Source organism: Cryptomeria japonica, chromosome 2, assembly GCF_030272615.1.
Source record: "Cryptomeria japonica chromosome 2, Sugi_1.0, whole genome shotgun sequence".
NCBI classification, from domain to species: domain Eukaryota; kingdom Viridiplantae; phylum Streptophyta; class Pinopsida; order Cupressales; family Cupressaceae; genus Cryptomeria; species Cryptomeria japonica.
Window position 1 is genome coordinate 187,300,247 of NC_081406.1, and position 17,005 is coordinate 187,317,251.

Here is a 17,005-nt window from a genome sequence, read left to right on the forward strand (position 1 = left end):
GCTTTTGTTGGCATGATCTCGACCATTGATCTTAGATCAATCTGGGCCATCCATTTTGTAAGAGACTCTATATATGCCCCTTTGTCTCTCATTTGTAAGAGAGAGTTTTTGTAGAATTGTTGGTATATGCTGCAGCTATTTGAATCCTAATCATTGTTCAATTGTTGGTGATTTTGCTCTTCAAATGTTGTATTTGCATTCATGGTTCTCAATTCCTCCAAGTTAGATTAAAATTTAGATTAGAATTTATTTTCATGTATGTTAGATTGAGTGAAAGATTTGTTGAATTCATTTGTGTGGAATCCTTAATCCATACCACTAGCCTCTTGCCGCCGGTAAGTGCGCCTTGTGTGGTCAACTGGAGTTTGAGTAAGCATAACTTCAACTATTACTCGTTCGTTGACAAGCATCAACTTGGATGGTGTCAAAGTTTGATGGTAATAGTCTGAAAATCTTTAGGTATACCTTAGATGATTGCACTAAGCTTGTGTCAATACCTGATTGTGAGACCTTGCCTGGTTTGATTCCACTAGATCCATTCATCATTTCCTACATTCCTAGGATTAGAATAGATTTCCTGAACCCTATTCTTTTTCCCCCTTTTTAGTAAGAAGTAAATCTAGAGCCTTATTGATAAATCTTAAGTTGTCAGCACACATATTCCGCATCATTCATGATAATCCAAACATTTGCATAAGTCCCCAAAGTGAAACACAGCAATTCACATCAACCACTGAACTTACCCACTTGTCAAGACCTGACATGTAGAAACCTTGGAATCATTTTAGTTGATCTCATCCTTAGCATCTGAGGTGATTTTGTTCAAGAGAGGGTAAATTACCTTGGTACTTTATTCTGAAATGTTTTGTGCATAAAAAACACATCAACACCACACAACGCGAAATTACAATCAGCAAGAAGCTAGTGGTATGGATTAGACAAAACTCATTCAAATACACTCAACACTTCTTTCATTCAATCTAAAATACTTGAAACAAATTTTTTATCTAAATTTGGAAGCAATGAGAAACACAAATGCATACAAAGTCTAAACAAAACCACCACACTTCAATGATTTATATTCAAATCTGCAGCATATAGACGACAGTTCTCAAAAACCTCTCTTACAAATGAGAGGCAATGGGGTATATATAGAGTCTCAAATGGAATGAAAGGCCAAGATCATTCCAACACTACCCTAAATTTGCCCTAATTAGGGTTTACATCAAAAAAGGAATCATCAAAAGATGACCCAATGGGATGATGCCTAGTCATCAAGTAGGGAATCTTCTAGAAGATTTCAGCCTGCATACCTCTCTCTAGAAGCATATTCCAAGAATTTGACTAAGACTGAGTTGAGCTCCTCCATGGTGATGTTGGGTAAAGTTTCTTGTTGTGCGTCAATCACATCCAACACATCTAGGAAAGAATCAAGCGCATTTTCCCAATCCGGCATAAGCTTCTGCAAATTGTTGGTGTGAACCATGAGAGAAACTAAATCATCTATCTGACTCTTATTCAAAGATTCTAACTGATTGAAGTAAATGAACTTCATCTTTTCTTTCAATTATTCTAAGTGTAAAGTGTTGGAAGCATGGACATCCATTCCCAACAACTCATCAATAGATGTAAGGATCTTAGATTGAATCTCTTGGATCGATCCTTCCATCTTTGCACAATCTTGTCTTGCGTGATCATAGGTGGACTTTCTCATAGCCAAGAAACAATACCATCCCTGAAAACTCATATGCATCATCTGCATATACAACTCCCTCCTAGATCAATGGAGGCATCAAGATTAGATTCAACACCCTAAGACGAGGAATTGTCTTCTCTTGCATCGGTTGGAAATCATCCCAAACTCCTTCCAAGTACTGTATCCAGAATATGAGCATTGACGATTGTCAAATGCCTAGACAAATTGAGTTAGGAAATCATCTGCTTGTTTTGCAACATCCTCAATCCATTTTCCAACCTCTAAATGTGTATTCCTCGTTGTATCTTAATCAAAGGGAAATCCACGATCAATAGCAATAGATGAGACAAAAGTAGGATCCTCGCACCTTTGGGAATTCATCCCTTCAATGTACTCCTTGAGTGTCCTATTTTCATTTTCAAGCATCTCCTTCTTCTCAATAGTCCTATCCAATCGTGCCCTAATTGCCTTGATAGTATCGTAAAGTTCTTGGAATTCCGGCTTCTTCGTAATAGGTCCAAGTTCAATCATAGTGATCTGATGATCCATGGGAGTGACTGCATCCTTGGTCTTATCACCCATTAGGACAGCCACTTGTGCAATACGCACTCCTATATCATCTCTAGCAATTTTAGAAAATATCTTAGCCCTCTTCTGCTCCTTTTCTTTGTCTGGTTTGGCTAAGAAATCATCAATATTCTCTATGGGTTGTGCCTCTATCATCTTCTTCTTTTCCATGCTCTACAGCAACCAATCGAGAATGGCGGAAATTTCCATTCCATCTTCAAGGCTCGTATCATGATCAAGTCCTCTCAAGGCTGAGATCATATCATAATCCATCTCTTTGCCCTTAGTCAAATCGACCACATTGTTGCCTAAGCTAACCTCCAACTAGACAGTGGGAGATCTTGGTTGCTCTTCATTTTCATTTGGTGGTGCCGATTGTGCTGTAGCATGCCACTCTTGATTATTCTCTGGTAGGATTTTTGTATCAGAACCCTATTCTGACTCTGTCTTTCTCTGGTATATCATTTTCTTTCACTGATGAGGAACTCATGGTGTATAAAGGGGTATCAGACTTGTTTTTTTCTTCTTTGATTGCTAGCTAACAGTCTCCCTGCCTTTTACTTGTGATTCTCCAAGCATAGCCCTCCTTCTCTTGGGAGCTTGACTCTCCTCGTCATCATGTGTCCTTACATTACTGACTATCCTTTCATCATAATCAAGGGAAGGCTCCTCGTCTTTCATCTTCGCATAGGTAAAGGTGGCATTCATTTCTCTCAAGTTATTGACATACTTGTCCACCCATTCCCTAGAGTAATCATTTACTTCTCTCATAAGCACATTCAAATCCACCACCTTAGGCTGCATCCAACTAGGCAAAAGGATAGGCTTGTTCACCTCATTGTCGTACTGCGGATAAGTATGATCACTATCATCATGCACCTAATTAGGAATGGAGAAGAGATTACACTTCCTCATGAAGTCCACTGACATTCAAGACCACATTCTCTTCCTAACTGTGAGCTCATCCATGAGATTTGCCCAATAGTCCTCAATGTCAATCCTATGTATAAACTTTTCTCCCTTGATATTCACAACATTCTTGAATGGATCAAATCAATCCCTACTCTTATAAGTTCCAAGGCGATAGAATTCAAGTTCCTCAATAACTAAACTCATTGCAGTTGTGGTGTGGCATACCTCCAAAGTCTTCCAAATGCAATTGGGAGAGTAATCCCCATTCTATGTTTCTCCTTTTGGATAAAATCAAACTCCAAAATTTGTCTCACTACCTCAAGTAGGATAATCTTGTTAGTCGGATACCTAGGAAGTTTGTATGGTTTGGATCTAAATCCCTGAATCCGTAGGTATGTGAAGGTAGGAAACTGTATATACCACGATCCATACTTCTCAATAAGCCTAGTTGCCTCCTTGTACAACCGTTTGTGGATCCCACCCTGCAGCAGTCTTGTGATGTACATGGTGAAAGCATCGTTCACCCTTCTATAGTGTTCAATCTTGTACAGATGGAGTTGTTGATAACACTCATAAACTCTCTATTGTCCTGGCCCATTCCCAACTTCGCCCTTGCATATCAATCCTTTGTACACAACAAATCTGGCAAGCAAGAACATAAGGTGGGAGGTCATGTTGAATGTCTTTGTTTTCTCCAAACTTCTCAACTGGAAGTCGAGGTTATCACTTATTATTTTGGCCCAATTGATCAATACACCTCTTAACATATCTTTAATAAAACAAAACATCCAGTTCCCAAACAACGCCCCTTGAGGTGTTCCCATCACTCTATTGAGTAAGAATATTAAATCACTATATTCATCCTTGAAGTCCGATGATAGAAGCCCCTTGGGTAGTTTGGAGTGGTCACGCCTTGGCTCAATGACCCACTTGTTGTTGACAACAGCCATACATGCATCTGCCTTCTTTAAAAACTTAGCTTGATAATCATCCTTAGTTTTCTCTAGCATGTCCACACTCCCGGGAATTCCGAACACTTCCACGATTGCATCCTCGGCTAAGTATGCAAGCATTGTCACCCTAGGTGACTTGATCATTCTGGTTTTTGGATCGTAGTGCTTTGCACACTCGACAATAAGTTCACTGCATTGTACAGATGGTGGAAAGCCAGCTGCTTGGTAGATTCCACTCTTCATGATATTGGCCGATAGGGTTGAAGGAAGACGGTTGTTCACTCCAAACATTCTTTGTTGCATTTGCCTCGTGTCCAAAAATTCCATGTTCATATCTGCGATCTTCTTCCATCGGGACACCAGCAATGACTTTGGATAGAAGCCCTCTTGTACGATTCTCAATTGTTCCTTCCTTGCACCAATTCTCACCTTAAACATGGCATCTGTACAAAACTAGAAGTCAATATCATGGAAAAATAATTTTAAAAGTTTGTTTTCAGAATTTCCTAAGTTCTGATTTCTAATGATTTTGTCAATTTCAAGGGAATTTTAACAATTTGTAACAAATTCTAAAAATAATATGAACTTGAATCAAAATTAGATATAAAACCCTTCTAAAACCTTCATTTTCAGACTTGTTTAAGGTCTGATCATGAAGTACAAGTCTGAAAACACCCTAGCATACTCTACAAAATGATAAATTTGAGGCTCAAAAAGTATACCCAGGTCTGAATATACTTAGAAAAAGGTGTATATAAGTCTGATTTTCTGATTCTTAAGTCTGAATACACCTTCCAAGGTCTGAAAATGGCCTCCAAAAGTCTGAAGACACATTGAAAATGATTAAAATCAATGGCTGGAAGTGGTCACAGCCATGGCACACACTCACACTTGAATTATTTTGCCTTCCAAAACTCTAAAATGGCCATGCCCGGACACTATCAAAGGGCTAGAAGTGTTGTTTCAGTCTGAAGATAATGCTGGAAATGATGCTTCAGACTGGGCCAGCAATGGTGTCTTCACAAAACGTCTTCAACGATGCTCAAGACAAAATTGCCTTGTGCAAATGATAGCTGGAAATGATACTTCAGATCTGGAAATGCAATGTCCCAGGCAAGGATCAGCAATGGCGCCCAAATGATAATGTCCAAACTCTCCCAGCTATGGCATCAAACTCAGACTTGAATGAAGTCACCCTCTCCACAAGCAATGGCATCAAAATAATGATGTCAAGTGGCACCCAAATGTGGGGCGATCAGCCACACACAAAATCGTAGCGCCTCTTCAATGGTGGCGCCAAATATAAGTGGGCAAATTCGCCCTCTCAAATCTGCATAAATCCTTGGAGATCCCTTTCAAAAAAATGGCACCAAGCACACTTCGACAAAATCACCCAGCAATGACCTTCAATCTGCCTCCAATCAGAGTCTTCAACTGTCACATTAAGACAATATAATAATATTTAAATGCTGGCTGGGCATACTTATTCATGTTTTTGCCTTGAGAGTTCACCACACAAGCAATGTGGGATAAAAAAACTTCATTTACAACAACCTGGTGGAAAATCGATTTGCCTTGGGATAACATATTTGTCATTAAATGATCAATGTTGACTATTAAATAATTGTAACAAGGCAAAAAATAATTTAATTTGGGCACACTTGTCATTAAAATATTTCACTTGCATTAAATTTTATCATAACTCATCACATAAGGCCTTTGGGGAAAAACGTGGGCCATTTGGAGACATAAAACTTCATCATTTCTCTTGCCTTTGTCCAAAAATTGAGTTCCGGGGAAAACAACCCTCATTTGGATACATAAAACTTGTCAAAATTCATCACAATAGCCTCCAGGGGAAATTTGAATCTCATCTGGACAAAAAAAATCTCATTAAAACTTCACAAATTTATCCAAGGGAAAAACGCACTTCATCAGGACAAGGTGATTTTGTCCTCACTTAACTTCTCATCGTTCATTTTCCATCCTTGGGGAAATTCGAACCTCATCTAGACAAATTTTAGCACTCGACTTAGTCATTTTACTCTAGTGGAAAAACGTGGTCCATCAGGACAACTGTGGTGAAGAATCCTGATGCATCAGGATTTTCCCCAAAAAGTCAGCCCATGGGGGGAAAAATGCACCTCATCAGGACTGAGACCACTTTATCATTAAAATCAACCTTTTTCTCCAAAATATGCAGTGGAAAATCATGCTCCATTGGGATAAAGTGCATTTATGTGGAAAAACGTCCTCCATCAAGACAACTCATTTTTAGGCCTTAATTTCATGGGGAAAAACACTTTCCATCAGGACTGTGATGATTTTCACACTAAAAATGCCCAGACTTATCAAATTTTATCGTTCTGCATCAAGACTTTCATCATTTTGAGTGGGGGAAAATAAGGGTCCATTGGGACAATGTGCAAATTGACCAAATTTTACCTCCTAGGAGCAAGATAATAACTCCTGTAGGGTCTCTATACGCTCCAACACAAAAATAACCCTAATTTGCAACACTTAGACATATTTATGCTCAACTTCAAACTATTGCAACCCCTAGACTTGTGCAAAACTTAGGATCACATTGACAATTTTGACATTTTTTGAAACAATGATCCTATTCAAAATTTAAAACTCTAATTGCACCTTGGGCATGATCACTTCAAAACTGAGACTCGGGCACTGAATGCTCAAAAATTGTCGCCTGACTGCCAAAACCCTAGACTAACACGATGCGGAAAGCAGGAAAGAGGGGGTCTCGTTTGCAATGGGGCGATGTGTGAAAAGATCACAATAGGACCCTAAAGGCTAGCTGCATCACAAATACAAGAACATGTTAAGCGTTTCAAAGATTCCACCTCCTACAAACCCATATATTGGGGGTTTTTCAAAGCTTTTCACTAGAAAATGTAACATAAGGAAAGAATATCCTATGATAAGGTCTGAAAATACATAGATTGTATTATATTCCTAGTAGATAAAGACTATACTATGATGGAGGCCATAAAACCACATACCTCATGGATACCAAAGTTAACCTAAAGTAACAAATATCGAAGTTCAATCATATGCAAATAATTTACTAAGCCTCCCCAAAGACCCTAAAGAAGAAAGAAACCCTACCTATTGGGAATTCATGGACCTAGTAAGAAAAGAACCAACCGAGGAACGTATGAAGAAAACACAAGAAACATCCATGCAAAATGGGGATTTAGTAAACCGAAACTAGAGAAATAGAGTGAGACTACTCCCCGGAGATCTGGCAGGTGAGGCACAACCTTTATAGAGCCTAAACAAGGAGAAAGCAATAGGCCTTGGAAGAGGCCACGCCCACTACACTCCCACGAAGAGATCCTATTGAAAGAGAAGCCTCAAAGGCTGCATTCCAAATTAGCACAAAGAAGAAACAAAAATGAAGTAAAGAGAAAGCACAATGACAAGTCTCTCCACAAATAGTTAATACAAAGGAAGCAAGAAAAGAAGGTCCAGAGGACACCTCAGGCCCAACACAAATACTAACTCCAAAATTGACTGATGAAGACAAATTATACAATGGTATATTCAATAGAAAGGTTATGACATACACATTAACAGTATACTCGGAGCTAATTGCAGCTAATAAGGTGCTCACAGAAAACACAATAATCAAATATATTTCCCTCCTAGAATCTGCCCTTTGCTTCTTAACTCTCTTCCCTTTGAACCTATATTTCCCCACCAACACCATTGAAAATTGGTGGGCACCTCAAACTGTGTGGCAAATGCTCACAACCTCCAATTCACATAGTGCCACAAAGGTCAATGACAGACACCTTGCTGATACTGACATCAATTCAGCCAAAAATCTTATATCCACAAAAACCGAAATTCACTTTGCCTGGCTAATATAAATGATAGCCCCCAAGGTCTCCTAAAAGTTGTGGAACTCCATAACATGAATCAAGGACATCATCACGAGAACTCAAAGTATTTATGATAAGCAATCTATAAGGCATCAAGGATAACTCACGAGCCATAATCAACTGACTAAACAAGCAAGAAGAAGGGCTTGCTACCCTTGAGCACTATTACCTAAGTGTGCTAAAGTTTAAACAGTACAGAGGCAATTGAAAGGGTTCTCAGTACAGAGAAGCTAGGGAGGGATCATTCAAGTACCAGCCAGCACTTTCAGCAATGTCCGATGCCCAGATAGCCACTAAGTGAAAAAAATCCCCTTCGATGACTCTACAAACTTTACTGAACAGTGGAATATACAGCAAGGATGCCAGGATGAAAGACTGATGGGATGGGTGGGAAAAAACACTAGACACTCGTTGGTCCACATTATGGAAAACGACACTGCCTGCTTACAAGAAACGACGCGTTAAAATATAAATCACTTATTTGATCCTCCATTTCTGCTAACTACGCCACCTATCTATGCCTAAATTAGTATCTCCAGGAAGATATTTTAGTTCAGTTAAACTGTTAAGCTCCAAATATTTTACTCTTGGTACTCTTAGCTGTCTTTGAGATGAAATCTCTCTATCTATCTCTCTACACTATCTACCTACCTCTTACAATTTCAGGAAATTGAAAATAAAGCTGTTAGGATTGAAGTCCAATTGCTCAGAAACCTGCTCACAAAGAAGTTCTATCCTAAGTGAATAACTTGACGAAATGAATTCCCGTCTTGGTCTCGAAGTCGAACTTGCAAAAGAACAGATAAATCTTACCCAGAAACTAAAACTACTAGCACTTAAAATTTACTTTAAAAACACCAAGATATGCAGCTATTTGGCGGCAATATTTCCTGAAGGCTGAAATACATCCAGATTTAAGGGTAAAAATGTTTTCCTGTTTGTAAGGATGGTTAGGCTTTTTTGTAAGTATAATTTCGTACCTGAAGGGGGTCAACATCTGCAATGTCGGAACTGTAGATATAGCGGGCCGGAAGAAGAGACGACCATGAGGGCGTTCTTACATTGAGACACACAACAGGCGCTGCAATTCGAACCCTGGCCAGTGTTTGCTTCAGTTCTGACCTTCTGCTGAAACAATTCGCCTGCCAGGATTGATTTGAACCTCCTTAAGTACTCCATTAAAATTTGAAAGGAAAAATGCAGAAAAATCGAAATAATAATTTGAAATAAATTTTGGTCGAACCGTTAAGTGTAAGGAAATTGTAGGAAGGAGTCCAACGAGCGCCATAACCGTGGCCTCCAAATCTATACAAGCATGACTTACAGTTTTTTTTTTTGAAATATCTTGTTGTGAAAGCTTTGCGATTAAATATAGTGTTTTTTACCACCCGTTGCAGAAGGCACAAGTGAAAAGTGAGACAATGGATGAATTGTTTTTTTTTTGTGTTGGGTGATTTTGATATTCATAATTTCAAATGATTTAAATGTAAGTTAGGGAAGTAAATACAAAGGAGAATTGTAAAGAATAGGGATTTTGAATTATTTTGAGATCGATATTTTATGTTTTGTAAATTTGTTTTAGTACTATTTAAGGTTTCTAAAACTTGAAGATTGGTAATAATATCTTAGTGGAGCTTTCATATGACCAAGCCATAAGGGCACTACACCTTAATCAATCAACTCATGTTGAAAATGAGTAATATTGAAAATAACAAGCAAACACCTAAAATGTAAATTCTTCTCCTTTTAGCATCAAATTGAAGCATGTCGTTGTTAAATGCTTGGTAGATTAGGATTCTACTTAAAGATGGAAGATGATTAGAATAAAATGCATTGAGATCACACCTAAAATGTGTTTGGTTAACTCGAGGTAGAAGGGAAAGGGGGCCAAATGGTTACTCATATGAAGGAATAATGATTAAATCTATAAGGCAAACAATCAAATGAAAGTAGGTGTGTGGATAAGTGTGACAGGCACATGCATAAGACAAATGTATAAAGGTGTTTGTAAATGGATGGGATAGGGTTAAATATCCAAGGATATGCATATAAGTAAATAGATAAAGAGGCTAGGGGAATCAACCCAATTTTGCACACTATAAAGAATTATTAGAATAGGAAAATAAAAATTAAAAATAAATAAATAAATAAAATTAATCTCAACATGTTGTAAAGTGATCAAGATCAATATAAAATGATAATAATTAATTAAAAAAATAGAGATGTGTAAAAAACAATAGAGAAGTAAATGAAATAAATTAAAATAAAAAAAAGATTGACACATTAAATAGTAATTTTGCATTAAAAAAAAACCCACAAATCATCATCCGTTAATAGAATAAATTACATATAATCACAACACCTTATCTGTATTTTATCCCCTTCCTTCTTCCCACAATGGCATTGCATGCATATATAATGCATTCATAAACATACCTTTAAAATGTATTCTTCCCTATTTAATGTAAACCCTAGATAAGTGAATCAATATATTTCTCAACCATTTACAAATGAGTCGGTAATTTTTCACCAAATAAATAATTGAGGTTATTTGAGTTAATTGATAATTATAAAATATTATTTTATAAATCACTTGTAACTTAATATTCCTAAGGTCATATTCAATATTTTAAGGCTAAACCTTATAATTTAAAGTCTTGTAAATATTATTAGGACCACTATCGTTAAGTTAGGGCCTATAACAAACATTATATTCTAAAACTCTCTTTTAATGTTAATAGGGGGTTCATGATGCCAATTTCCTTTAACAAGAAAATTTGAAACTCCCTAATACTACAAGACTTATTTGACAAGCATGACATAGAGATAAATCATATGTCAAAATGAAGATCATGCATTCCAAACTATGTGATGAATCTCTTATCATGGTTTAGACATCAATTTCCCCATAATGATGCTAAAAGAGGTCATGTATAATTTCTTGTTAAAACCTCCTTAAAATTTCTCTTCAAAATAATTACAATGTAGATTCTTGTTGTAATGCACAATGCATGTAGGTCTTATATATAATTCTTTTTAAAATAGAAAAAGGAATCCAAAAAGAGAGAGTAATTCTCATAGGTCTTACATATGCCCTTAAGTCTAAGCTAATATTCATAAATCTTACAAATACCCATAGGTCTTGCATACAACTCATGTTGACCTTATATGCACCACGTAATACTCTTAGGTCTTACACATGCCCTTAGGTCTTATGTAATGCATGTAGGTCTTACAAGTGCCCCTAGGTGCATCACATGTAAAGTTATCTAGTAAGAGATGTCATTGCCATCAATACTTACCCTCAATTGCAACTCCTTGAGGTACTACATAGAATTTTTGTAAATATATCTACCAACTGATAATCAATCTCACAAGACTAGAGATTAATTTCACCATTGAGAACTTTTTCTCTACTGAAATGTCCATGGAATTCAAAGTACATTTTTCTTTGAAGTTGAACAAGATTCTCGTAAAGAACAATACTACTTTGGCTATCACATAATAAAGAAGTACTATCAACCTACATGAAGGTCTTCTAATAATCTCTTAAGCTACATTTATTCCTTTGTTGCTACTATTGTAATTCTATGCTCTGCCTATATAACTAGAAGAGCCACGTAAAAAATAAAATAAAAATAAAAGATTAGTACTCCATGTGATAATATTTATGGAATATTCAAAGACATACCCAAAAGTAAATTTCCTTTCAATAGAATTGCTAGCATTGTCAACATCATAAGAAACAAATAAATTAGTATATTTAGTGTAAAAATAATAAAAACCATAATAAATGCTTTTTGATATATCATAATTTTTTTAATTATTTTCCAATGATCCACATATGGATCTTACGTGAATCTAGACACAATACCTTTTGCATGGGTAGTATCGGGTCTAGCTTTAATAAGGTAAATCAAACTTTTACTAATTATCATTACAATGTATTTATGAACTAATTTGTTGACCCCAAATCCCTAAGGTCTAATAATATCCCAACTACCAAGGGTGTCAAACTTAAAAAGACTACTGTAAACCTATATTCAGGCTGGGAAACTTAGGATCAATGGTTGAGATAGGTAATACCTCCTTCACTTCTAGCTTTGCGATACTAAGGGGGTTTCCCTAAGGTGTTGAATTGGTTACATGAAATATGATTGAATGCTTCCTTATAGTAAAGTGTACTCACATTGTGCATTGTATCCCAATACTAGCATCATTATATACCTATGTGCTAGTTTAGACATGCAAGGCTTAGTACCTTATTTAATAGATGATGTGCCATATAACTATCTTAAAATATTTTTATAATGATCCCATTTATGTTGTTATATACATTCAAACATGCAAAAAAAAAAAAAAACACAAATAAAACTAAAAATATATGTAAGTTGATGTATTTTGAGTGTGTTGAGAATGATGGGAAAGAAATACAATCACATAACAGTGCCTTTATACATCAGGCAACAAAGTCTTTGAATTCAACCAAGCATGTAACAATTAAAACCAAGGTGATGCCTTTATCAAGGCATCACAAAAATACTATGTTTTTTCATAATGCATAGAGAAGATAAGCTATACACGTGCATTTAGAAAAAAACAATAAAAAATAGCATAATTTTAAGTGATTCTACTTAGTAATCCTTGAGCATAATTATACATTTCCTTATTATTTTTAAAAGATGCCTTATGAAAGCTTTGTAAGGATTTTACATACTTCTGGCTAACCAACTAAATATTATATATCCAAAAATATATACCACACGCAAGGAGACACTCAAATAAGGTTGATCTCACCTTTAATCATTCTTCAAAGTTTACAAGATATTATTATAGATTTGAGATAAACACAAATCATTACAATACATAAATGCACTATTCAAAATAGAGTTTGAAACCTCGAGGTTTCTTATGAATACTTTCTTCTATTGTTGGCATTGCAACTACTTCTCCTTAATAAAAAGTTTTTATCCTCTCGTATCACTTTGTTCTTATCCTTTGATCTAAAAAATGGCAATCAAGGCAAATATACGTATGGTGGGAGGATGTAAAAAAATTAAAAAACCATAATGCACAAAAAACCCTAACCATGAGTACAACCAACACCTAGACAATAATTGTCTTATCCAAACATAATTTAGACACCAAGAGGCATGAAAGAACATTCCTCTAACCCCTGGCATATCTACATATTGATTATTTATGTGTTTGAGTGTGAGATTTAGTGAAATTTCCATAAAATGTGCTAAAATTTCATCTTGATAATACTACAAATAATAAATACAGTACGAACGTCACTATTTCATTTGGATATGTCTCAAAACATAATTAATTCCCTTCTAGAGCATCCTTGAATGATATCTAGTAGTTGCAAGCATAAAAGGAATTGCAGAGAGGTAGGTGGAAGAATTCATGCCTTCAAGCCATTTACAATTGTTAGTGTGAATGAGGTTATTTTGTAACTAATCATTTGTAGGAACCTATTCACATGTTAAGTTTACTTAGATCCTAGTTTGCCTTTAAAACAGTTGTCCTTACATCCTAGGTGGCATTTTAGAAGTTCCTTATAATGGGGTCATGTCTTATTATTTACTTTTAGTTATGTAAGCATTTAATATTTGTATCATACATTTAATACGTGTGTGTCAATGATAGCTATCTCATTGCATATGATTAAGAGAAATGTCCACATCTTGTGCAAACCTACCTCATACATTGCCTATATAAGAAAAACATGTTGTACATTTGTATTTCCTATTCAACCATTATTCAACTAATGCATTATTGATACAAGTTATCTTGTCATTCTCTCTTGTGGAATCTATTTCGTCTAGCAGGGATCCTTGGGGGGTATTGAGGAGTCACCTATCTACTCCTATATGGTATTAGAGCTCGGGGCAGTAGGCATGTTCCCATATTGGAGAGTGACTATGTAGCTTTAAGATCTTGTTAGATGCATTTTTGGGGTTTGGTTGACCTCGTGGTTGAATCCAGGGTGTCAATGAAAGTAGATGGGCTTTTGTTTTGTCATTTTTTGACATATTTTGTCAAAATAATGATTATTTGAATATAGGGAAAGACATCAATCTGAGAAGTAGCTAATTTTTGTGGGCACATTTAGGCATGTGTGACCCCACCATTACATCCATAAGGCCTGAAAACCCTAAAATTGATCGTCAAATCATCAAACTTTGAGATTTTTTATTGCTCATTGTACAAATCCATACAATCTCTACAGGTGTGCACTTCCCTACATCAACACATGCAACATTTAGTCACCAAAAAATTTAGTCAAAATCAATATTTCCAGGGAATATTCCTTGTTTGTCATGCTTGCGCCAACCTACACAATCAAGTATAGGTTTGCATATTTTCTCTGTCAACTACAATACTATTTTTTTTTTTAATTAAAAATTTGTTTGAATTTCCATTGGTTAAAGTACTTTATTTTTAGTGTGAGGTCAAGTGAGGAATCAAGGCTTAAGTGCTTATAGCACTACGAGTGGCACAAGAATCCTAGCACCCACCCACCACTACATGGGCCACCATCGCCAAGGTTGGGTCATCACCCATTGATGACACATTTTTTTCTAACTTTTTAGCACCTAGTCACATGGGAAACCATGCGCTACCACCAAGTTGCTAAAGGCTAGCCCCCTTTTTTACCCCTTTTGCCTCCATACAGGCTATTTTTTTAAAACTAGCATAATTTGGGCAAAGAGTTAGCTTTTTGAAAATAAATTATCGTTGGAAATTTGGTTCCACCAACTTCAAAATGGTGGAGATTATTTTTCTTGATTTTTATGCTTAATAATATTTTTATTAATTGAAGTCAAAATTTTCATTTTTGGTCCCCAAGCTCATAACTCTTTCTCATATTGTCCAATTTTGGTGATTCCAACGATGTTGGAGAGGTATCGAGGAGATTTATACAACCATCCATGCACTTTTCCCTTTGCAACTCTACATATAATTTATTTTAGATATCACCCAATGGGTACCCTGAAGCATTACTCAGCATGATGTCACTTGGGAAGGTGCTATTTTGATCTTTGCACTTTGTTTCGGTTCTAAATCATTAAAAAATCAATTATTGCTTCATAGGTTTCAAGGTTGTGCCAAATTGAGAGCTTTCTAGTTTTTCATTTGAAGCAGGTCTTATTATATTTATTTATTATGATTCCTATGAGACTCCCTAATCAAGAGTTCTCCAGTGTTTCTACATATTTGTTTGGTTTCTTAGATTAAGGGTCCATAGATTTCTCCACACAGTGCTTCTAGTGTTCTTTACAACAATTTATCTCATTAGGGAGGCAGTGTCTCTCTTATTGATCCTTCAAATGGAAGGGAGATTGATTGAAATTGTGATGGATCTATTTTTATTATCTGTTGGTTTAACTAGTTGAAGAACACTTTCATCATATTTCATATTTGGTTGAACAAATGTGAAATACACATTTCATTGTCTTTCAAATTTGGTTAGAGAACACATCTTCATTATCTTTTATATTTGGTCGGAGGACATACACATTTGAGGTGTTATGTCTCCTCTTTGATGAAATATTTGGTTGCCATATTTGTCTTTGGTGCTTGTTCTACGTCAATTTTCACATAGCTCTAGTTTGGACCACCTATACCTAATTGGCTTGTGGTTGTTAGTGTGAAAAAGTGTTTTACCTAACTAGTTTTCTTTTAGCCTACTTAGTTGACTCATATTCACACTATGGTTAAAGATCATTTAAGGGTTGAGGCATTCTCTCCTCACCTTGTGGGAGGTTAGAGAATCTCTTGTATCAATTCATGTAGACTCACCAAGTGTCCCAACACTTGTCCATAGAGTCCCACATTTGTTGCATACTTGGAGAGGTAGTTAGAGTTTGACTCCTACCTTCTCACCTCTTCTTGGTTGCCTTTATATGCAAGCCACCTCTCTTTGTACATTAGGTTACATATGTGATAATGTGACATTTCTTTTTTTTTTGCATCTTACTAATTTGTAGAGAGAATCTATTTTTCAAGTGATCTTAGTTATTTCCAACAGGGTGTCAGAGGAAACTTGCAAAATCTCTCCTTTCTAGGCTTGATTTTGAGAGGGTTGTAGGCATAAAGCAAAAAAGGGTGCAGTATGGAGCAAAATAAATGTCGCTTCAAAGAGGTTGAGAATGAAGATTCATATATATTACTTAATTTTTTTATGACTAGAATGTTTTGGGTGATTTTGAGGTTTCCCTTGTTGATTTGCATGAATTTTTGTACAGCCATACCATCGTCCCATTGTCTAGGTTTGTGTACAGACATTTTTATTTGTTGCAAATAAAAAAAATTGCTTGAAATAAATAAATATATATATATTAACTAAAAAAAATATTACTTTCTGGGGTACCTAATACTATAGTACCTAAAATATGCCATGTACTTTATGAATTAAAAAAAAATACCGCCTACAAAAAATATTCTAAAGGAATATTCCACAATTTGTCCAATAAGTTGCCATACATACATCTAGTTAGCAATCAACACCTAATCAATGCCATGTCACACCCAATCAGCATACTGACATCATCACTTTGGCGCCTAATTTACCCCCTCTCCATTTAGCTGTTTATATTTTTGCCTCAACTTCACAAGGTCGTGTCTTGGTCATACAAAGAGGGCTTTTTTAGTGCTTTTTTTTTCACTGTCCTTATTTTTTGGTCTTATATCAAATGGTGTAGATGAAGGAAATAGGTTGAATCAAAGATTAAAACTTCCAACATCAACAATGAAGTTCATGCAAATCACACACATGTAAATAACTAATCTAAATGAAACACATACACATGCATGCAAACGAAGCTAACTCCATTACACTCTTTTAATCAAGATCTTATGTAAATAACATGTCTCTCAGAAGCACACACAAGAATCTATGATTTATTGAAGATTAGAGATGATTGCAAGGAAACGTGAAAATGAGAAAATACAAGAAAGCA

The 17,005-nt window shown here is 35.8% G+C and overlaps 1 protein-coding gene across 5 annotated transcripts in view; it reads right to left on the reverse strand.

Moving 5' to 3' along the window:
• The window catches only part of LOC131029041 (serotonin N-acetyltransferase 2, chloroplastic), a 153,264-nt gene extending 143,807 nt beyond the window's left edge, over positions 1-9,457 (reverse strand). For 3 of the 5 annotated variants that reach the window (XM_057959436.2, XM_057959435.2, XM_057959438.2), the window contains exons 1-2: positions 9,277-9,457; positions 9,014-9,175 (exon numbers count right to left, since the gene is read on the reverse strand). In XM_057959436.2, coding sequence (XP_057815419.2) covers positions 9,014-9,175; positions 9,277-9,321 — 207 coding nt within the window. In that variant the 5' untranslated portion in view covers positions 9,322-9,457. Of the gene's footprint in view, positions 1-9,013; positions 9,176-9,276 lie in introns of those variants that run through there. The other 2 variants (XM_057959434.2, XM_057959439.2) reach the window with 2 other exon arrangements.
• Positions 9,458-17,005: the final 7,548 nt, after the last annotated feature.